Source organism: Manis pentadactyla, chromosome 6 (genome assembly GCF_030020395.1).
Source record: "Manis pentadactyla isolate mManPen7 chromosome 6, mManPen7.hap1, whole genome shotgun sequence".
Lineage (NCBI taxonomy): Eukaryota > Metazoa > Chordata > Mammalia > Pholidota > Manidae > Manis > Manis pentadactyla.
The window spans coordinates 36371639-36395049 of NC_080024.1; the positions used below are offsets into that span (position 1 = coordinate 36371639).

The following is a 23411-nucleotide window of genomic DNA, read 5'->3' on the forward strand; positions in this document are numbered from 1 at the left end:
TGGAAGACTAATCAATCCATGACATAAACTTTTGAAAGGAAATTATCTACCATGGCCTGGCCCCTGCCAATGAGGCAAAACAACTGTTCAAGGGATGCTCTTCTGACGGGGATGGTGACTCCTTCTACTTGGGCCCCTTGAGGCAAGAGCCCTGGTGTAGGCTCTGTGCTGGGCAGCCCGGGACCTTATTCTTACGTTGGGGACTTATTTTTTTCTCCCCATGGTTAATAAGACTTCATCTTTCTCACCATGGAACTTATTTTAGCCACAAGTAACATATTTTACATAATTCAAAAATCTTTTCCTTAGGAACCCTGCTCAGTTAATATGAGATAATGGGGAAATGATTCACTTCCATCTTTTATCAGGTCTATACCTCTTTCCAGGATGAGGTATAAATCTCACTTAGCTATAATAAGCTGCAGCTGGAAAAGCCAACAGATTTTTTTTTTTTTTTAGTACTCTTCTAACTTGAACAAAATAGAGGGCAAAGAGGGCAGAGGTGCAAGTCAAGATATTTTTATGAATTTCAATTTTTATATACACAAAACGTCAATGTGCTCATACCAAGAAGCTTCTCTCCCAGCATACTCAGCTGATCCACATTGAGCCCTCTTTTGGTGACCGAAGAAAACTGCCAACTTAGCACCTCTGACAGCTGAGACCATCGTGCACAAGGTGGGTTCAGGAAGAAGGACAGATTCTGGAGAGAAAACACCCAAAAGCTAGTGACTACTAAAGAGCCTCCAATCACAAGCGAGGCACTAGAACGGGATCTGTCCCGTGGTTCAGTTATAGTTACTGAAACACACAAATGTTTTCATGGTAGGAGAAGAGTCGATTCTCACAATTGGCAGATTCACATTTGTGAATTCATCTACTCATCAAAATTTAAATCAACCCTCATGGCACTCCTGCAGTTGTACCCATGCACAGAACAGTGAAAAATTTGAGTCATCCAACATGTATGTTTTTCAGCTGAGGTCAAAAAAAGCTACACTCTGCCTTCCTGTTTCAGCTCTTATAATAGTGTAAGCGAGTACCCTTTCTGAGGTCTATTTATTGCCATGCTTTTTACACTTCTTTGCATTTATATGTTTCTTTTTTTTTGTGATTTCATTTCTAAAATGGCTCCTACTGCCACGCTGAAGTGCCACCCAATCTTCTAAAGCACAAGAAGGCCACAGTGTGCCTTAAGGAGAAGACACATGTGCCATATAAACTTCCTTCAGGCCTGTTAGAGTGCTGCTGGCCTTGAGTTCAATGTTAATGAGTGGGTCAATGATATATTTGCTAAGGTATCTTTAAAACAGAAACATATGTAAACAAAGCTATGTATTGACTGGTTGACAAGAAGTCTGTGACCAGAGGCTTGCAGGAACCTAGCCCCATATTTCCTCTAGGAGCAAGAGCTCAGTATTTGCTAATTCACTGTTCACAGGGACTTCAAAGAATGTAAGTACAGTGAATAATAAGAATCAACTGTAATCAATCAACAGTGAGTATGCCCCCTTAAGGATAGAGCATGTTTGTTTAACAGATGCATAGATTTTAAAAGTAACAATGAAGGATCCCTTACACAATAAAAGTTACATGAAATTATCTATTGCCTGAGCTTATTCACAGAGAAGGAAAACTAAAATTCTCATTTCTAAGATATACACATGTTCACTTTTCTAGAACTAGTCAAGATCCTTAGCAATGCCACTTAAGTCACGTCACTTTTTCTTCAACATTTGACCTGTAGGGGCTCTGGCAGATATGCAGAAGTGAGAGCATGGAGTCTTTGGTTAACCCCTGGTACAAAAGTAGATGTGTTTTCCATACCCTGGGTTCTGCCACCAGCATGTTGTACCACAGAATGGAGGCCCAACCACTCGGGAGCTGGCTGACGTTGGAGATCACCACAACAGGCAGAGAGGTTGTCTAAAAGATGACAGAGACCTTGAAATCAGCTGAATCACAGCAATATCACTTTCAGACCACTGCAGAGTCTCCAAGCCATGCAGGGGGGTATTTGTAAATCCGCATACATTTATACTTGTAAACTAAAAATGTCAAGTTTTGTTCTTTTGTTTATAGTTTACCTTTGTTACATCTTTCAGTGAAAAAGTTAAGTCTTAGTCCTTCGTATGAAAAATTAACATAGGACATCTCAAACTGGAACATTTAGCTAATAGCATTCAAAGGTTAATTCCGTTCCCTAGCTTCCTGAACCATTAAATTAATGCCAAGATTTAAAAAAGATAATCTTTTTAAATAACTAGGTAAAAATATCTAAAATGAAAATTGAGAAATAAAATACATGTAAGAGTTAAAGATAAATAAATGAAGTTTCTCACGTCTGGGACATGTAGGTCTCACCTCGAGGTCAATGACCAAACCAGGCTGGCACAACTGGGTCTCAAAACTAAGGGAATGAAGCTCTTCAGTAACGATGAGTGGGCCCTTAAAATTGGAGAAAAGGAATTTATTTAGTGATTCATTCACAGATCCTGAAACTTTCAAGGACCTAATAAGCCCTCCAACAGGCTGCAGAAAGCCTGAATCCACCCAGCTGCAATTCAAAAGATTCCAATTTTCAATAATGTATCCCAGATTTAAATACTGAGAGTATCTCAGGGTTCTCTCAAAGATATGACTTCTGAAATTATGACAAGCATTATGGATTAAGGGAAAAAATGTTGACAGGGAAATGGCAACTTCTAATGGGTTTATTCATCACCTGTGGCTCCCCAGCCCTCAAGCCCCTCTGCAAACCACAGCCCTGCCCGGCGTGGGCTGCACACCTTGGGCAGACAGGGTGGAGAGTGCATGTGTGTTCCAGGTGTGCATAAGCCTGAAAGCTCATAAAGCGCCCTGGTCCAGGCAGAAATGTCGCAGCTCTCAGAGTGCCTTCATGCACACTGTCCTGCGAGCTTACAACAGAGAGGTACAGCCGCTTGCCCTGCTGAGTCCCGGGAGGTGACAAGGACAGTCAAGGTCCAAGCCAGGGTGAGAGGCGTGTCCCTGCACTGCCTGTGCGTGGCCCGCCCACTGTCACACACGACTTCTCCTAGCTGTGCTGTGGAGGGATGGCAGGCCATGCAGGTACAAAGGACATGCCACAGAAGAGCACTCCAGCCTCTGCCCATGGTTCATTTTCACAAGTGTCACAACACAGAATGCATCACACACAGAACTCTTCAAGGATCCAGCTGTAAAAAGGAAACCGATGGAAAGATAGTGCCACTGAGCAGGGAGGCATCGGCAGGAAGACCCTGGCACACTTTGTTTTCGGCATGGCAGTCATAGTTTCCAGTTCCAGCTCGGAAGGTAATTCCCTGTGCCCCTTAGCTAAATCCTGCAAGCTTTCTGTGATCCAATTTCCTCACCCGTTCAATATGAGTGACGCAGAGCCCACCACACCTACTCCACTGGGCTGTCTGGGAGGGCCCGGAAAATGCATGCACAAAATTGTTGGACAACCATTAAGCACAACTGTGGTGTTTTTACTATTACCACAGATACACCACGTTCCTACGCTCAGTGGCTGCTCTGCCCTGCTGGGTCTGAGCCCTTCTGTGAGGTATCCTCGGCCACCAGGGGCGTGGAGCCAATCTCACTGGACAGACCAGCTAGTTCATTTTTGCAACAGAGGGAGACTCACCTCATTAGTTCTAGTGCCAGCATTTTTCTGTTCTTTCAGTTGCTATAAAACAAGAAACACCTTAGTAAACAGTGTGATAATCACCGAAGTTGCTATTTTCATCTGTAACTCAAACCAACATCAGGACTTCCAAAGAATGAAGGATGTAACATTCTTTTCAGAATGCAGAAGCAATGACCCTTGTGTGGGTTCATCATTGGGAGTGCCTTTCCCAGCAGCCTGACCCCACACGAGCACCACAGGCTCTAGAAGGATCCTGGGGAGTTACGTCCAGCTACCTTGCCCCGTGCAAGCTTTTTCCGAATGATTTGCCAACACCTTTGACAGCTGTTTCAGCCTCTCCTGCCTCCAGAGCCAGCTAAGAATGCCCTCTACAGGACTTCAATCCATGACGTTTAAGGGAGCAACTTGGAGCCCAAAGGGCATCACTGGACACTCTCAGACTCCTGGTCTCATTCAAGGTCTAGCTTCCTAACTATGAATTTGCTGGATTAGGAGATGGTTGGCAACAAAAAAAGGCTCTGGCCCAGGGAGAGGATAGGGCTCAGCACCCACACATCCTCATGACAACTGGCAGCCCTGGGTTCTCACAGAGGCAGGCAAGATGGCCCTACCCACTTAAACCCCCTGCTAGATTTCTCCTGCCCAGTGGGATGGGTACTGCTCCTCCGGAGACAAAGCAGTAGAGGCAGTGGTTGTGGGCAAGACTAGCCGGAAGGAGGATATAAAGAACAGGCTGAGGAGAGACTCCTGAGGCTGCCACACTGGCAGGATGTGGGAGCAATAACGACCTTTGAGAAAACTCCAGGAGTCCAGAGAGAGGTCATGAAGCACCGAGTACAGAAATTTATGTGCACACTGGTTTATGGACCATGTCACTAAGATCACTGCACCCCAAAGACAGTATCTCTGTGGGAGAGACAGGCAGACAACAGAGTGAATGGTGCTGGGGGAAGGAGGAGAAACCAGGATTCCTCAAATGCTGGTCAAGTCACCAGCCCCAAACCCTAGGAAGCTGTCTCCTCGGGGGCATCCCCCACACAAGGCGCAAAGTGCCACTCCATTGTAAACAAAGTCCCAAGAAATCAGACACGACATAAAAGAGGGGAAAATCGGTCTCCCTACCAGGTGTCGAAATTCTGCCGCAAGACTTCCGTTGGTGGACTCCTCCATGTTCATCACTTTTGTATGTGTACCCAAAATGTTGAACTTTCTAAATCTAGACAACACAGAGTAGAAATGCTTAAAAGATTTGGAATTATTAAACAAACGAAGAAGATGGTAAAATATAGTGCAAAATACTTCACATACCCTTTTACTGTATTTCTCTCACTCACATCTCTGAAAAAAAAAAATGTAATCATATATGTGTGTTTAAACCTGAAATGAACTTTAACAAAAATAAAAAATACATGTTTAAGCAAAAGACCAGTAAGAAAGAAATCTCTCCTTGTGGGTCTTCTGCCCTCTTAGTCACTCTCTCCCCAACAATCACCAACACGAGCTGTGCCCATGACTGCCGAGGGACTCTGGGCAAATGAACTTTCTGGGCCTAGCATCTCTCATCTGCACAGCATACTAACAGCACCACCTTATGGGATTGTGAGGAATAAAGTAGTTAACGGGTAAATAGACCACATAGCTCACCCTCAATAACAGTAAGTGACAGTTATTGCTATTTATTGAGCAATTGCCTACTTTGTGCAAGGCAGAGTGCTAAAGCACTGGAGGTTCAGCCGAGAGCCCTTGCTCTATTATAGAACTGAGAGGACCTTCCGAAGTGACAGCTTAATTCTAATTTTTATTCTCTGCTATCTTTAACACTTTCATGAAAGTACCAGAATAGTCAATTATTTGGGGAAACTGTCAAGTTTGTTTTCAATTGGAGGTTAAAAAATCTCAAGAGACCCCGCATCGTATATAAACCCTGTGAAGACTTTGTTATATTCTGGACAAAGAACGTATCTGTTAGGTGTAGGCATAGATTAAAAATCATCAGCACACTCACTGGTCAGTGTAGCTTCCTTTCCTAGCTCAACTAGAAGTCCAGTGAATGACAGCCACCATTAGCTATGAGAGCAATCAGTTTTCCCCAGTTTGGAAAAAAAAAAGAACTTAAAAGGAATAGGGTGATATAAAGCTTCCTTGTCAAAACTAAGAAGGGACAAAGAGTAAGAACAAACTAAGAGACTGAGCTAAAGAGCAGTATGGTAAACTGCAGTGGCCACAAATCTTTGCAGCTCTTCCCTTCAAGAGACAGAATATACTTCCCTGGCCCTTGAATCTCAAGTGACCTTGACTTGTTTTCATCTACAGCACAGATGGGAATGTTACTGTACAAGTTCCAACTCAAGCGCCAACAGGCCTGGCACGCTGATACTGTCACCCACCTGGAGTACTGTCACCATGGGAAAAAGCCCAGGCTAGCATCTTTGAGAGCCCCATGGATAATGGCCCAGCTGCCCGAGGGGAGCCCTCAGCCACATAACCACCCAGCACAGACCAAAGGACTGCCTGTGGCTGACAAGAGTAAGAGAAACAGTAAGGTTTTGTGTCTTAGGCCACTAAATTTTAAGCCAATTTATTATACAGCACAAGCTAACTGATACACAGAGAAACCGAAGATGATGGCAGGGAAGACAAAGGCAGGGGTAGAAAAGTGTTTCTTGAGTGGAAAGAGACAAAATGCCACTGGCAAATGACCTGGAGTACCACAGATGGTTTTGAAACTTGGTAAAGAGCATGTTACGCACACAACAAAAGCATTAAGTATATCCAGGAGCAGCAGGGGGCAAAGCCATCCTGTTCCTTAAGGTAAGTGGCTAGTCAGTGCTAGTCCAGGGTCTGAGGGCAAATGGAATAGGCCTGCGGCATTTAGACCCTGTGAGAGATCCTGTCTGTTTCTGGCTGCCTACTTCACGGAAGAGACAAGTGAACCAGTACACTTCACACAGGCGCCCTAAAATGTTGTCAGTTTCACAACCCCACACCAACTGCAGAATCACAGCAGCCTGGGGGCCCTCTGGCCTTGGGTTTGATCAAGGGCCTCTCCTCTGGGACTGGCCCTGAGAGCAGTGGTCCACCAGGTCTGGCCACTTTGAGACTTGAGCATAAACACACTCATTCTTTTGTTAATTTACAGTCTAAAGGCACAGCATGCTGATTCCAGCTCTAGGGAGAAGCTTCCAACATTCAAACAGGAGCTATTAATTTAAACTGGCTGGGGGGGATCACTTACAAATGGCCCCCGCGCATCAGTCCATGTTTGGTTAACAAAACCAGCACTTCAACAGTACATGTACCTTAGAAAATATTTAAAATATCTTACTTATCAAATAACACTTTGACTTTCAAATTATAATTCAGCTCTTGCAATTTCACCAACAGCCTAGAAAGAAAAGCAAAAGACATTATTACTTTAAAATTTTTTCTACTACAATTTATTTATTATGCCAATTCCCTATTGATGAACATCTCAATAACCCCCACCCCCTCCAGTTTTTGGTTATTACAAACAATGGAACTGACATCCATGTATATCTACTTGTTTTTTTTTTTTTAACTGTTTACTCATAGGGAAAATTCTTAGCTGTGGAAGCACAGGGGCAAAACAGTAAATTAAATCCTGATAGAAAGCAGCACTGATTTTACATTCCCACCAAACATCAGGGAGGGTAGGGCACCCCTTTTAGCCTCGCCAACATGGGGGTTCTACCAAATTTCTATTTTGGGTTGGTTACGTGAGTAAAAAAACAGCAAGTGTTACTTTTTACTAAAACATGTATCTAATGTTTGTCCAGATGGGAGAAAAAACTATCACCCATACTCATGAAAATGGATGTCACATCTATAATCATTCCAGGGAGGTACGGAAAGATTGGGGGAAGGAGCGCTGGGTTGAGCCTCAGGCATGCCTCCACGAGCTGGACACCTTGGGAAGGAGCCCCTCACTGGTCTGCTCCATTTAGTGGAGCAGGTAGACTATGTTTCTAGGGCCCCTTCCAGCTGTGAGTGTAGGATCCCATGGGTGCTTGATGATGGTGCTGTTAACATCAGCAGCCAGGAAGCAGAAGCCATGGACCTAACTCAGCAGCGCCCCCGACGAAAGGGCTAGGGCCACCTCTGAAGGCTAGTCCAGCTGTCATCAGTGTAGCCATTCAACAGAAGAAAGTAAGGCCATATGTACTTACATGGTAACAGTTCTACAATGTATTCACAAAGAGAAAAATAGGCTGCATTTTTCTCTTTTATATATACAATAGAAACCTAGTTTTTAAAAATGGAAGATTGTATATCATATATATTTGTGTGTGTGTGTGTGCGCACATATGTATGAAAAAAGTATATACACACATACAAATGTATTTATTTACATATTGGTATATTCATGGGCAAAATTCTGGGAGGAATGACATTAGGCTGTTTACCATGGTGGTCCACAGATATTTAGATCACAGACAACTTTAAAAGTCTGATGAAAGCTATGAATCCACTCACCAGAAAAATGTACGTGTTTTAAGTCCACACACATTGCATATGGATTCAGGGGTGTATAAATTCATGTTACAAGCTTATGCTTAGGAGGGGATGAGGCTGCTGGGAAGTTTTACTCTCTATTACATGCAGTTCTGCAGTTCCTTTTATAATGAACATGCATTACATTTACAATGGGAAAAAAATCAAGTATGTGTGTATATATGTACATATGTTATATTTCTAGTTGAAGAGAAAGACAAAATCTTAGACATTCTAAATAAGAATTCATATTAACATAACTACTACAAAATTTCTTCCTCTACAGCACTCTATATAACAGTGTTGCAAAAGGAAGTTAGGGGTGCAAACTTCATGACAAGAGGCATGGGGGTTATATCTTCTCATTACCTCAACTTCACAGTGAACTGTACCCCAGTCTTCAAGACCAGTGGCCTCTGAGGATGAGTTGGCATGCAAGGCTGTCTTTCCACCACAAATGAGCTGTAAATTCCCAGCAAAGTGTAAATTAGCATTTCCATTAAGGTTGAGGCAGTAAAAAATTATTTTCTTTAGAGAGGAGAGGAATTTGAGGGGGAAAGCTAAGAGAGAGTTTGAAAGTCTAACAAGTTGAATGAAACAAGCAAAGTTTTCTAGTCAATAAAGGAATCCCAAGTCTAAACTGCGCTCAGTAAAATCTGAGTAACTGCAGTGATCTGTGATACTCTTCAACAATGAAATGGGTTGTATTATGTTCATTTACGGATCAGCATTAAGAACCATGTTTGCTCACTAGACTTATTATAATGATCATTTCCAACATATGCAAGTAGCAAATCATTATACTGTACTTCTGAAACTAATGTGATGTTATATGTCAGTTATACCTCAATTTAAAAATAAAACAAAAAAACAAAAATAAATTTGACTACAGTAAAAAATGAGCTATGTGCCATATTGCTTTCTATGATACTTTGAAATCAACATCCTTTGGAAAATTGATCTTTTAGTAAATGTGTTTAGTAATATTTGTTACTGAATAAACATTTCTAAGCATTAATTTTCATTAAAAAAAAAGAATTAAATTTGCAATTCCAAAACCCAAGTAAATGCCCTTGATTATTTCAAAATCCAACATCTAGGTATTCTTATTTGGATGTTAGCCACAAAGAACCAAAGATAGTTTTACTACGTGAAGTGAGCATTAAAATTAAAAAAAAAAAAAAAAACTTCCAATATAAACTCCACGCTTCCATTCAGTGCCACTCAATTACCTACTGAATAGTATCTAGAACATCTCCATGTAGGGAATGCACTGTGCAAGGCCCTGGTGGGAGCAAAAACTGACAAAGCCATGTCTGTCTTTCAAAACTTCCAATTCACAACAAAGATAACAGAAATATGCAGAAGCTATATAAAATCCAGAATGGGAGAAAAATAAAGAATGAACTTTGCAGACCTGGAAGACAGCACCTGTTTGGGAATTCTGGGGAGATAAAAACAGAAACGTTCAGGATGATACAGTTTTAAAATGAGGTGCAAAAGAAGGTGGCTTCGAGGCAGAGGAAGCACTGTAAGAGGCATGGAGAAGTAAATATATGGGTGGGCACAAGGTCAAGTTGGCCTGGGAGTGAGGCATGTGTGGAAGCTAACTCTGGGGCGGCCAGCGAGGTCAGGCTGTGGAGGTGAGGCAGGAGCATCCAGCCGAGGTGCTTCACTGGGATCAGCAGGCGACAAAGGACGAGACTGCACTTTGCTCTGTGATAGCAGAGAGCCAGAGGGACTAGGGAGCAAAGGGCCGAGAAGGGGACCACGTGTGTAAGAGGACCTGAGAGCCGGAAACACGGCGAAGCCATGGTTTGGGAAGGAGGGGACAGATATCATGAGGTCGGACCTAACAGGTCTCGGCACAGACCGGCCACTGGGGAAGGAGGCGGAGTGAGCTGTAAAGTACCAGTCTAGGTGGCCACAAGAATGAAGCGCCAAAGGCATAAGCAAGGAGTTCGGGCAGAGCCAAGAGCCACAGAGTGGCTTACATATTAAACCATTCTAAATTATCTGAATTATCATAAAATCTTCCTCTGGGTAAAATAATCGCAGAAGGTGCAAATAAATCTCCCACAAGTTACCTCTGAATGAGCTGCTGGAAAAGGCTGAAGGTGCGGTCCCATAACCCTTGCTTGTTTTTTGTGATAGGGTCGTGTTCGTAGGTGTATTTCTGTTCCAATTCCTCAAGCTTTTTAAGCTGCTGACGGACCTGTTGCAGACTCTCTGCAACTATGGTGAACCTGGGGTAGCACAAGACACAGGCGCCTCAGTCCCAGCACAGCCTGGGTTACGGAGACTCACGGAAACCAACAGTGGTTCTGACCGGCAACACACGACGTGACCGCTCTGCGGCACTCTGAGTGCAGGGGGACATGGAGCACACGGTTCGTCTTGGTGTTAAGGATTTATTTGGGGAGAAGAATGTGCTAAATGATCAGAGCCCAGATCAAAAACCCCTGCACACCACAGAGCTGGACCAAAGGGAAGTCAGGTGGAGCTTGCAGCTTCTGGACAGCTGTGACTACACCTGACCTGAACGGTAGTTGGGATTTACAGGGACAGGGCAAAGAGGAGGCAAGGCGGACACCGTCAGGGGTGATGGAGAGGCAAGCGAGGGGCCCCTGCAGGTTTTATATCAGGACAGAGAGGAGCGAGAGAGCAGCCTGGCAGCTGTGGAAGAAACAAAGAGGGGGGATGCTAGGCATGACTTAGGATGGGAGGAACAATGTTACTGTTTCACTGAACTGAAACATCTCCTTCACTTCGTGGCAATCCATAGAATAAAAATAAATGGCTGAATATTAATTGTGAATTTAAAAAAATAGTTCAGAAAATATCTCACGTGACCTCTGGTCCTGGGGCCCTTGAGAACTATTCTAGGCCACGACCCCCTCATATCCACTCTGATTCCACCTCTTCCATCCCTCCTGCCCTGGGCCACGGTAATATGCTCACAGTAGCCCAGTTGGCCTTCCTGTCTCTATTCTGTCCTCCAGACTGCTGCCAGAGTGACCTTTCTAAATCAAAAAATCATAGAAATGAACCTCCACATAAATAAAAGAACTGCCTGGCTGACCAGTGCCCGCTGGGCGGAGTCCTGTTCCCAGCATGCTGTGAGAGCCTCCCACCAGCCCCACCTTCTCCCAGCCCTGCCCATTACCCCGCCGTCCGGCCGTCTAATACGCAGTACAGCAGGCCCCTCCTCGTGCCCGGCCTCTCCTCCCCACAGCTGCTGTCCCTGCCATTCTCTTTCCCTGTCCCCAAGATGTGCTCCTGTTCACTCTCAGGAGCCAGTGCAAGCCCACTCCTGCTCAGAAACCTTTCCCAGTGGCTCTTTCCTTTGTCTGCCACAGAATTCTGGACAGACCTCTGTTAAAGCCCTGGTAACTTTAGTGCAAAGAATTCCTGCCACCTATCTCCCCGCTCCACACTGAGAGCCCCTTAGTGATAAGGACCAAGATTCATACCTGTGTCCCCAGGTCCTAGCCCACTGCCTGGCATACAGCACTGAAAAAGTTTTACTGGGTGGATGACTGAATGAATGGCCCGTGACAAACTATTACTTCATGTAAGCCTGGAGAATGTCCCCAACTATTTCCTTCTTAATAAAACCAGTAGGACTCAAGTTGTTAAACGTGATCTGTGATGACCACATCACTGGTGTTACAGGAGAGCCAAATGATGCTTCCCACGGCACCCATATAGTGGGAGGAGTGCTCCAAATCAAGGACGTGGCAGGTCATGGCTACTGTGACCATGGGCATAAATCATGAGGCATTTTTCAAGTGAGTGTTTCAGGGCAAGAAGCTGGACAGTGTCAAACTCTAAACCAAAGTTCTGGCGGTGTTCAGTCAACTAACACAGCTTGAATGTATACTTTAGGGGTCTGTAGGGTAGGCCAGTCAGCTGCCAATTTTCTGCTTTCAAGAATCTTACCAGTTCTGCAGTTGATCAAGGCAAGCGTTGGGGGGCCCCCCAATACAGGCACTCTGCTGTCTCTGCTTCCACTCCACCAGTTCATCATGGATCAGGGCTTTCTGGGTAAGTTCAGTGACATTCAACAACTCTATTATTTTGTGAACAACCTCCTAAAGGGAGAGGAAGAAATAAAGTGAAATAAATTCATCTTTAGTCACTGAATTAAAAAATACTGGGTAAAGCAAAGCAAATATCCTTTTATCTCAGTGGGGGCTCTAAGCCAAGTGGTTATAAAAATAAGTTTTCCTGTATTCTGAACTTCAAGTCCATTATTTACAGTCTGTGACAAAAGCAACATGTTATTTTAGAAAGCAAATCACTACCTTTCTCTTACTGTCAAGCATTAAATACATCTTCTGGAGTAACATCTGTTCTTGTTTCTGATCATTCTTTGCCACACCATTGGTTTCATGTTCTGTGAATTGGGAAAGACAGCAGAGAAATTTAACTGCAAGAGGAGACAAAGCCAGCAAAAGCCAAGGTCCACACACGTTTTCGAGAAATACAGCCCAACTACCATCTGGTGACAGGTCCAACTTTGGTCTTCCTCAACTTTTATTGAGCAAAAGAAAAATATCCTAAGTATAAAAACTGGACACACTGAAATGAAGTACTTGTTTTCAATGACTCATAATAACTGGAAACAGTACTGTCTGGTTCTTAAGTCACTGTCAGAATAGTAACTAAATGAATAAAAGTGATAAAATTCAGAATCTCAGATAAAAAATTTATACAAAGCCTATTTGCAGCTTGGAAAGAGAAGTAGATGAATAGGAAGCCATAGCTGCAGTCCTTTCTCTCATACTTCCACTCCAATTACATTAACAATCTCTCCACATTAGCCATGGTACCCTCCAGATCCCTGCCAGGGCCCCAGCTGTGCTCTGCGTGTGCACAGTGCACACTTCCGGGTTATTTTCAGTCAATGTCCTGTCATCATTTAACAAAAGCAACAATGATGAAATAGAGCAAACTGCTTTAAAACACAAGGAAAATGCTGAACTTCCCTGTGAGCATATATATACATGGAGCTGGAACGTCGGAAGGAGCTTTAGGGCAGGGGAAGCCCACAGACACCTATCAGTCTATGTCGGGCAGTGGGCGAGGCACAGTAAGTAAAGTGAATAACCCATAAGCGTTATCACCTGGAGATGTTTCTGCCCCACAGGGAACATCTGGCAATGCGGGGCAATAGCGGTGGTTGTCACCCCTGGAGAATTAGAGGATAACCTAATCCAGTAACTGCTCGTCTGATGGGTACGAGTCAGGGACGGCACTAACCATGCCATAACTCATGAGACAGACTCCACAATAAAGAATGATCTGGTCAACTGCCACTGGGGCAGAAGTTAAGAAACCCTAGCCCGTGTCACCAAGAAGCCAAGACTAACAACTCAGAGTTACTGAATATTTGGTAAATAGTAAGGAGTACTTCTCCTCTTTATCTAGCACAGACAGAAAAAATGACAGCCAATGGGCACTGCTTTAAATATTAACTCTTACCTCTGTTCTGCAAGGTTTTGCATTTAAAGTCATATTCATCTTGCAAATCTTCTAGCGTCTTGATTTCATGCTCTATACACTATAAATAAAGACATACAGAGGTTTTCCATTGATCAGCTTCCAAAAACCTTAGGAAATACGTTATGGCTTCTACAGGACTCAGAAAACTATGCTAACAGTCTTGCTCCCTCAAAAATGGATTAGACATGCAAATGTCTAACCACATACATTAAACAATATTTATTTCATTAGTAGTAAGTATATAATAACTTTTTTAAACATAAACACATGGTTATTTCCAGACTGGATCCACTTGACTTCTCCTTTAACAGAATTTCCCTAGGAGGCTTCAGGATAAGTGGCTCCAAAGAAGCTGGACTTTGGAAAGATGCTGCCTGAAGCACAAAGTCACGGCTCACTGGTGTGACCCACAGACCCAGGGGAGACCGCAGCCCGGGCTGGAAGGCGTTTTCCAGTTACAGACCTGGTGTAAAGCGGGGCTCCTCACCCTTCCCCATGGACACCCCAAACCGTGGAGGGGAGCAAACACACACCACCAAGGGCACCAGAGCAGCCCTCTGCTTTTGTAACATCTTGCAGCTTTTATCTTAAAATTGCTGTGACTGTTTTCTTCTAATTAGAAATGTACCAGAATTTCTTTCAATGAAATGATTTTGTTCACATTCCAAGTCTTAAAGTAAAACAAGTGCTTGAGGAAGATGGGCCATATTAGTCCTGGGGCTGTGTAACCCCAGGAACACCCCAATTTGAGAGGTGTAAACACAAAGGGCTATTTACTTCAGTTTTAATCTAATTTACTGGGTGATGGGTCAAAGTCAACAGTTACTGCATGTTCTTACGAAGATGAAAAAGATAAGCTCAATGTTTGGAAGTTATAACAAGGGCCATAAAAATTTATATGTTCATGGGTTTTACCAATTTGTTTGCTTATGGTTTGGAACTTCAGCAAAACTTTTCTTCTCAACTACTTCAAGGACTGAAGTCAGTTATTGTGTTTAACCTTTTTTCATCTATGAAAAGTTACAAAATCAATATGTATTTACTCAGTCCTCACCATAACTTTGTCCTTCACATTTCTGACTTTGCTGTCAAGCTCCTTCTGTTTGTCTAACATCACAGTGCTCTGAATATTTCCTGACTGGGCCTGTAATGAGAGGGCATGGTTAACAAACATCATTTTCTCTGGCATATTTGCTTGCTGGTTATGTGCCAAAGTTGAGTCCATAGCCAGTAACCCACCTACTTTCCCAAACCTTCCAAACCTTTCTATAGTTTCTCACATGAATGTCGACAAGAAATAGCTCAGTTCCCAAGGCCCTAGAAAGTGCTGGCAAACTGTTAACAAGGCTACAGAGAGGCTAGGCTTGGTTCATGCCTAAAATAAACAGTATTTCTGGGATTTTCCATTAACTCATACAATTGCATGGTAACACATAAGAAATTTATTCCAGGGTTTCTCAGATTCTGTAGATAAGATTGTTTTCATTAACCCTGCACTTCTTGTCTTAAAGCAACATGATTCACGGTGTGGTCACCAGACCGGCAGCATTTTACCACAGGGGAGCTTATTGGAAATGCAGAATCTCAGGTCCTAATCCGATTACTGAATCAGACAGCTCATTTTGACAAGATATCAGATGGTTTAGATGCATATCAAAATTGAACAGAATTGCTGTTAAGGACTGTAATGGATATCTGCTACTCTAGAGCAATAACGAGTATCAACCCAGTCCCAGTGACAGTATTCAGTCCTCATCCTTGATAATCAGAAGACTCAGCTCTGTTTGTTCATTACATAAGGTGTTCCATGATTTATTCATGTAGCATGATTTACTAGGTACTAAATCAAGGTCAGGCAATGTCCTAGGCCCGGGTGGGAGAGTGGTAAACATGAGATCCTGTTCTCATTGAGGCTAGATGCTAGAAAGACACTATTTTTGTTTAGAGTTAAAGCTCCCACATGGCAAAATCTGGGCCCCTCAATCTTTTTTACATGTCCTACACAGCACAGATTCTGTGTGGACATTTTATGTGTTCAAGTTTATCAGTTTTTCCTTCATTTAGACCTGGATTTTCCCTCATATTAGAAAACCTTTCCCTATTGACAGATTACAGAGGAGTTCACCTATTTTTTCTCCTAACACTTGCATGGTTTCTTTTTTTCTTTTTTAATTTTACACCCCTGATACACCTGAAGTTTACTCTTGTGTTTATTGTGATGTATGTGTCCAATCTCAACTTTTTTGTAACTAGGTATCCATTTGTCTTAATAACAGGGAAAAGCTCCCATTTTCCCCAGTGCTTTCAGTTGTCACCTTTGTCATATAAACTTCCATATGTTCCTGGATTTACTTCAAGGTTTTCTCTTCTTTCTCACTGGTCTCTCTCTTCACGAGCCTGAACTGCTGAACAATGTTTAATTACAGAGGCCTCACAGCCTATCTGGTAGGGCTAAAACCATTTCATGGCTCTACCTTTTCACAAGTTTCCTTGCTATTTCTTGCATGTTTCTTTTTCATATGAATTTCACAGCTCCAGAAAATGTGTTATTTTTATTGAGAGCACATTAAAGTTATGAATTCACTCAGGGAGAGCCAGTATCTTTTTGATGTTGTTTTTAATTCTTATACTTCAACTTGTTTTCTCTTGTCTAATTGCATTGGCCAAAACAATGTTAAACAGCAGTGGTAATAATGGACATCCTTGCCATGGATCTGACCTGGTGTCTTCCTTATTAAATAGTCTCTAGAACTAAGAGATACATATTTTAATATATTAAGGAGGTATCTATCAATTTCTAATAAATTAAATGTTTTTTTAATCAGGGATGGGTGTTGGATTTTATCAACCCTTTCCATATATGGAGATAAGGATATGCTTTTTCTCCTTACATTTATTAATATAATGAATTACATTAACTATATAATGAATTACCTTAATTAATTAATTACATTAATAAATTCCTCAGTCATGAGCTACCCTTGTAATGTGGAATAAGTCCTACTTGGTCATTATGTGCTATTTTCTTAATGTAATATGTAATTCTGACCCCTAATATTTATTTAGGACTTTTACATTGATATTTAATATTGACATTTTGTCTTTGTTCACAGAAAACTTTGAAAGTTTTCCTACATTTTATATATTCTGGAAGAGCAGAAGTTCAATGCACCTGAATCATGTCCGTTTAAAGTTTGTATTAAAGATACATTAAAATGATTGGTATCCCCAGGTGCCATGTGTCACTAAGTGATAAGCAGAGCTGTTCTGGCCACTCAGCATGAGTAATTCCACAAGGTTTCCTGCCTCTGCAGGGAAATCTCTGCTGCTGTCTGCTAGAAGCATGACGTGGCTGTCACAGCCTGTGGACTCTGGTAACAGCTGGGACACTTCACCCCAACAGGGGGACCAGGCTGCCAGAGGATCCTGGCCCCCTAGTCCTCCTCCCTAAACTATAAATGGTTCTTTAGTGAACAAGGGCATTAAAAATATGGTTTTAAGAATGCAGCTGTACTCCCAGCTACTAAATTTCTTTCCTGCTGTCACCTGGGAGATGCTTTGTGGAAAAAAAAAGTCTAGTGGCTGTGGATTTTACTTGGAACTTAAGCAGTAGTCCATCCAAGTTACTAAAACCCTTTGGTATTCTCTTACTCCTTCCCCTCCCTCCCCACTCATCCCTCCATCCTACTCCCATCTGTAAGCAGCTGCTTGCTTACCACTGTGTCCTTAAAAAAATAACAGTATCATTAAGACCATTCTACACTCTGATTCTGATTCCAGGGTGGGTCTTTAACTTTAACTTTCTGACAAAGCAGGAAACATCAGGAAACCACAGGAACATCAAATGTTAAAACTGGAAGGGACCTTAACCATCATCTATTTTCTCATTTCAAGCCTGCACCTCTAGAGAGTTACTCACACACCCCAGACCAAAGAAGAATCTTCTGCTCAGGGAGGCTGTTATCTTCAGCTCAATAAGCAACTGTCCAATTATGGGGCTACATGACAGTCACACAATGCAGGTCAGAAGTCCCAGCCAGAATACCCTCAAATCCCCTCTCACAGATCAGAAAAGTGAAGATTAAGCCACTTCTCTAATGAATATGTTTTAAAGTCAGTCTGGGTTTAAATTCAAAACTTCATTAGCTCTGTCGCCTTGAGCAAAGTACTTGACCTCTAAACCTTACTTTTCTCATCTGTATAATGGGGTTAAGAATATCTACCTTTAATGACAGTTTTGAAAGCATTTATTCAAATGATACAGAATGCTTAGCACAGGATCTGAAACACATGCATTCAGTATATGGTAACTCTATTATTATTCAAGATGATGATGGTAGAATTGCAAAGAGAAACTTAGAGCCACTTCTTGCCTTTCCCTCCTACCTAAAGGAAATGATCACCACCCACCCTGGTGGACCTTATGGACCTACACTTCATCCATACATATAATTAGCTTTCTCACTATCAAAAATGAAAAAGAAAAAAGGCTTAGTGTGCTATAATAGCAGCAGACATTTATATTCTCCCAAGAAGTATCTATATATAATATTCTCAACATATTTTATAAAAGCCCTTCTGTTAAAACAAAAATTAATGGAAACAATACTTACCTATCCCAACATTTCTACAGAATTCTGTGTTCTTTATATACTCTGAACTGACTCAGAAGTTTGCATGTTTTTAATTTGTTGAATGTCTTGAATCCCCATGTACTTATTACAGTTTCCACAATTATCAATTTTTGCCCCAAAACCAGATTATTTTGAAACAAATATGAGACAACACATATTGCATATACATATATGTATGAACAGAAGATGTATTACTAAAATATTACTTCAACAAGAGGAGAAATGACAAAGAAGTATTTCTAAATTTCCCAGCCAGCCAGTAGTAGGTTGGGTAACTCTGGGAAGGAGGCACCTCTGGTGCCCCTTCCCTTTCCCTGACACCCCTAGACATCCAGGTCCTTCCCCAAACTCCAAGGTGGATGTGCTTCTCTTGCTTTCCACTGGGCAGTCAACTAAACCTCCTCAAAGGTATTCACTTAACTCGGGTGTTCTCTGAGAGACTTAAATGAACCTCTCCCCCAAGTTAACTACTTTTTTAAAGGGGCTTCAAAAGCTGGCAAGCCTTCAAGACCCAAAGCATACCCAGGAGATGGGGGTGATCTGAGAGGGCAGAAAGTCCCCGCTCTGCCTCCCGATGCTCACGCAGGGCCCTGGGGCCAAATGTGAGGAGAGAAATGCTTGGGTGCCAGGATGGATGGTTCCTTCTGCCCGTCTCCATTCCTAGCTGTTCTCTCAAGTCTATTTGAGATACAAGAGTAGCCCATCACATAATGATATTAAGATGAAAATCCCACATAATCAAAATTTCCTGCTGAAAGTCTTCCAGGGGTATGCCATGTCACAGGCAAACCTCTGTCAGAGGAGACAGTACAGCCAGCTTTTCCTCCAAGTGGAGATGCACTTTGGCTTGCTAGGCCGGGTACTAGATGAGCTAGCCTGCTTGAGCTTAAAACAAATAATTCGTATCTTTAAATACGTGGTGCAGCAAGGTACTTTCAGTGTGACAGCAAGACAGCAGCTAGATGCCCGGGGAAGCAGATTCCCAATGACTGGGTCAAATGCTCAGAAAGGGCATGGAGAATGGCATTCACCACTCCTACTGAAATTCTCTCTCTCACTCTCCCTCCCCACAGCTGCACAGTTTACTCTGTTAGTTATTTGTCAGTGGGATGCACACAGGACATATTCCACAGAGTGCTCTGGCATTCTTCCCCTCATAATGCGATGGTCTCAGCCACCACAACCCACACCACAGTGGTTCACAACCATCTAACTCCTGGGCGTTCCCATCATCCCACTGCTCAAGAAAGAATGAATAAATGCCATGGCTGAATAATCCTGATTGCCAGGAAGGTGGCAATATTGGGTTTAGTAAGACCATGGTCAAAAATCTGAGTCCATAAAATGTCTACATCTGATTTTTTGCAATTCTTGGTGCTATAAAACCAGAGGGCTCTTCACCACGGTCTTAAACAAGGCTTTGATAATATTTGTTGAATGAATGAATGAATGCTTATTTTATTATAATCTTTAGTGTTCAATTGGAAAAAAGTACCTGGTTGAATCTCTGGGCATTTTCCAGTATCTTCCTTTCCTCCTTCAGACAGTTATAGATGATCATAGACATCAGTATTGGGTCTTCCTGAAAATTATCCTAGACAGGGGTTGTTAGAATAAAAATAAGTTGAATTACAGAACATTTAAAACATTGTGTATTATAAATTGAAATGAACTTGTTCACATCCACTGAAACACCTCACCTCACATTTATTAAATTCCATATAAGCTATTTTTGGTAAAATCAAAACATTCTTTGCACAAATTATGACAAAAACTGCTTTAACTTTCCAATTAAGTATAGGTACCTAAACTATTTCTTAATTTTAAAAAGTATTTTCATACATCCTGTAATTTTTTACTTTAATTTCTATTGTTCTCGAGATCAATTATCTTCTGTTAGGGATCTTCAAACAATGCAAATGATACAAAATTTATCCATAATATTTCTCAATTAATTTATCTGATGGTCTCTGCTTTGAATTTGACCAAAGACATTCTTCTCAGTTTTTCTGTTTCCTTTTCAAAGCTAGTTTGCAAAATGCTGGCAAACTGTGGCTCCTTAAAATAGGTACATTCAAGTAAAGTCAGTAGGAAAACAAATTTCCATAACATTCATCTGACTTCCCCACTCACTGGTATTATAAAATTATAGATACAGTCACAGAGGAAAAAAAATCTTCTGATTACCTAAATTGAACAGTTTGGTTGTGTTGTATGAAACAAGAAAATGATAGCTCTCACCTCCATTAAAACAGAAAAGTTCTGTTTGGATAGAAATAAAATATGGTAGCCGGCTAAAGGGATGCTGGGAGTACTTTTGAACAACTCCTAAAACTTTGTAGCACATTCCCTCCTACCTGGGATTCCCTTTGACTTTCTCTTCCATGAGGGGGCAACTTCACCAAAAGTGAGGTGAGGTGGATTCTAGTTCCAATTCACCACACACAGTTGGGCCTTAGGGATGTCACAACTTTTTGGACTTAATTCCTCCTCTGTATTCGGAAGACTCAGACCACTCTCATCACTAAGGTTCCTTTGAGCTTTAATCTGTTATTACAGCTCATTGCTTGTAAAACCTTTTTCTTCAGTTTAACTATTAATAATTTTCAGTAAAACAAGGTTACAGCATCACATTTCTCTCAGAATTACTGATGCCTAACAGGTGACACACTTAAACCTGAAAATTCCTTATGTATTTCCAAAATGAACTGATATTTTATTTTCCTTATGCTATAAAATGTTAGTCACATAATAGGAATTTATTTACAGTCTCTGTAACTTTTCTGACGATGAATGTGTGCTCAATAGCACTGCTGAATGAAATAATCTCTTACGTAAACCTGGGAACATTTCAACTAAAGTGCAAAAATCAGGTCATACCTGAAGATTACGCTTGCTCTTCCTTATGTTATGCTGCAATAAAAAATTATTCTCCAAAGAAAAGCGGCTGTACTGATCATCCAGCTGTGACAGGAGGTCATGAAAACGGATGGTAGCAAATGAAACATCATTGGCGGCATGCTCCCTGGGAGATTTAAAATTTACACATTTCATTTCAGATACTGCTTTAAACAGACAAAATAAACATGGCTTTCCTTACTGAATTATGAAAAATAATTTTAAGTATTTTCTTAGAGTCTCCTCCCTTCTTTTGAAACTGATGTCATTTTTAGCAAGTTTGTACAATATTTCAATTACATACAGTTAGCATGAAAAATTCTAGGCCTCTGAAATTGTTCCAGAAACTGTTAATGGTAATTATCTCTGCATGGAAAAAATCCTCAGGGTCCTTCATTTTCTATGTCAAATACTTTCAGAAAATTAAAAATTTTTGCAATAGGCAAATAGTACGTTTTAAAATTGAACATATATCAGTTTTAAGAGCTAGCCCCTTTATTTTATTTTCTTCTTCAAATTTCTAATCAATGTTTTACCATAATTTGACTTTAAGTATTTCTTTCAACTTACTTCTTTCTATAACCTGGATCCTAGTTTGGAAAATAATTGGTGTCAGCATTATCTAACTTTTCCAAAGCATTCGGGAGTATATATCATAATTATATTGACAAAACTACATAAAAACACCTAATGACTAATGCATTGAGCTTTCTAGAGACACATGACATTTTTCAAGTCAACACATTTTCTGTAACAGATCAGCTCAATAGTCACTGATGAGATTCATTTTCCCAAGATAATTAATCAACAAGTTACTTTTAAGGCATAGAAAAACGTCTTCCTCTGTCAAGTGGGCTTTCCTTACCAGTCTTGTTTTTCTAGCCACTGTGCCAGATACTGTCTGATTTCCATGGGAAAACTGTCATCATAGAGCTGGTGAACTTGCTCCAGGAATTTGGAATCAAGCTGCTGAAGCTCATACCACTGGGACATCCTACAGGGAAACAGGACACAGATCATGAATGGAAACCACAGCTCCAGAGAAGGCATCACTAGCCTTATGCTTCTTTTAAATATCTTGCTTAATTTAAAACATAATTTGCCTCTGAAATATATTATTTAAATGGTATCTATATGTAAAGCCTATTTTTTACTGAGTTTGGGGGTCAATATTTCTTTCTTCTCCAGGAAACACAATTTGGGTCTTTACTCAAATGTCAACATATTAAGAAAGTCGTCTCTAGCCACCCTATTTAAATTGACCCCAATTCTCATCCTGGAAAACACTATCACACTGCCCTGGTGTATTTTTCTCCATAGCACTTAACCACCAACTGACCTATGACATACTTTCTTTTTTCTTTTGATTATTGACTGTTTTCCCCACATGAAGGGGAGGATTTTCAGGGAGGGGGGTTTGCTCACTGCTGTACCTCCAGAATGGTGGTGTTGGGCACATAGCAGGTATTCAATAAATATGCCTTTTAAATGAACCTGTACTTTTATCGAATAAATAAATGAAAAACATGAATTAGGTTTGCTTTAGGACAAATCATAAAAGCTATTAAAAATTACCCTCTTTTTAAATTACAATACATTTGTAATTTAACTCAAGGAATTTTTAACTGGTATTTTATATTTTTTGATTCATATAGAAGAATGAACTGGTTTTGCCATGTACCTTTTAAAAGAGATATATCTTCTGCTTTGCCTACTGCGAACAATAAATCTAGCACAAAAAGTCTTAAATCACAGTAATGATTTTTGAAGACTGGAACACTGTGAAATGTAATTTGAAAGAATAGTTAATACTACTTCTCTGGATAACTGTTAAGTCAATTTTTACATAGCAGTTTGAAGATTAAAAATGAAAACAAAAACCTGATTTAAGGACATCTAATATCTGTTAGGAAAATGAAGAGCCTCCCATCACCACAGGATAACTTAGGATTGGTGTCAGCACCTGGTTGGTAATATTCAGGGTGGGTATATGTGAATCTTATCCTACCAGGCCTCTGAGGAAGGGGTCTGGATTTTCAAGCAAAGCATGGAAAAGTGTATGCCCACTTGCTGGTGAGCACATGTGTACAGGTATGAAAATCTTGTCTACTCCACAAATTTCCTTTCAAAGGAAGGTAGAGATATGATACTTTCAGACTATAAAGCTAGTTATCATCACAAATACCAGTAGAAATTTGACACACCTG

At 41.2% G+C, this 23411-nt stretch overlaps 1 protein-coding gene across 5 annotated transcripts in view; it reads right to left on the reverse strand.

The window, feature by feature from the left end:
* Positions 1-23411, reverse strand: part of STAT1 (signal transducer and activator of transcription 1) — a 36968-nt gene that overhangs the window by 11604 nt on the left and 1953 nt on the right. For 2 of the 5 annotated variants that reach the window (XM_036927887.2, XM_057503722.1), the window contains exons 3-19: positions 22638-22703; positions 22070-22198; positions 21187-21331; positions 19802-19900; positions 14727-14816; positions 13652-13730; positions 12472-12563; positions 12107-12258; positions 10252-10410; positions 8534-8626; positions 6978-7037; positions 4961-4990; positions 4775-4868; positions 3650-3691; positions 2365-2448; positions 1828-1926; positions 568-703 (exon numbers count right to left, since the gene is read on the reverse strand). In XM_036927887.2, the coding sequence (XP_036783782.2) occupies positions 568-703; positions 1828-1926; positions 2365-2448; positions 3650-3691; positions 4775-4868; positions 4961-4990; positions 6978-7037; positions 8534-8626; positions 10252-10410; positions 12107-12258; positions 12472-12563; positions 13652-13730; positions 14727-14816; positions 19802-19900; positions 21187-21331; positions 22070-22198; positions 22638-22663 (1609 nt within the window). In that variant the 5' untranslated portion in view covers positions 22664-22703. Of the gene's footprint in view, positions 1-567; positions 704-1827; positions 1927-2364; positions 2449-3649; positions 3692-4774; positions 4869-4960; positions 4991-6977; positions 7038-8533; positions 8627-10251; positions 10411-12106; positions 12259-12471; positions 12564-13651; positions 13731-14726; positions 14817-19801; positions 19901-21186; positions 21332-22069; positions 22199-22554; positions 22578-22637; positions 22704-23411 lie in introns of those variants that run through there. The other 3 variants (XM_057503721.1, XM_036927888.2, XM_036927886.2) reach the window with 3 other exon arrangements.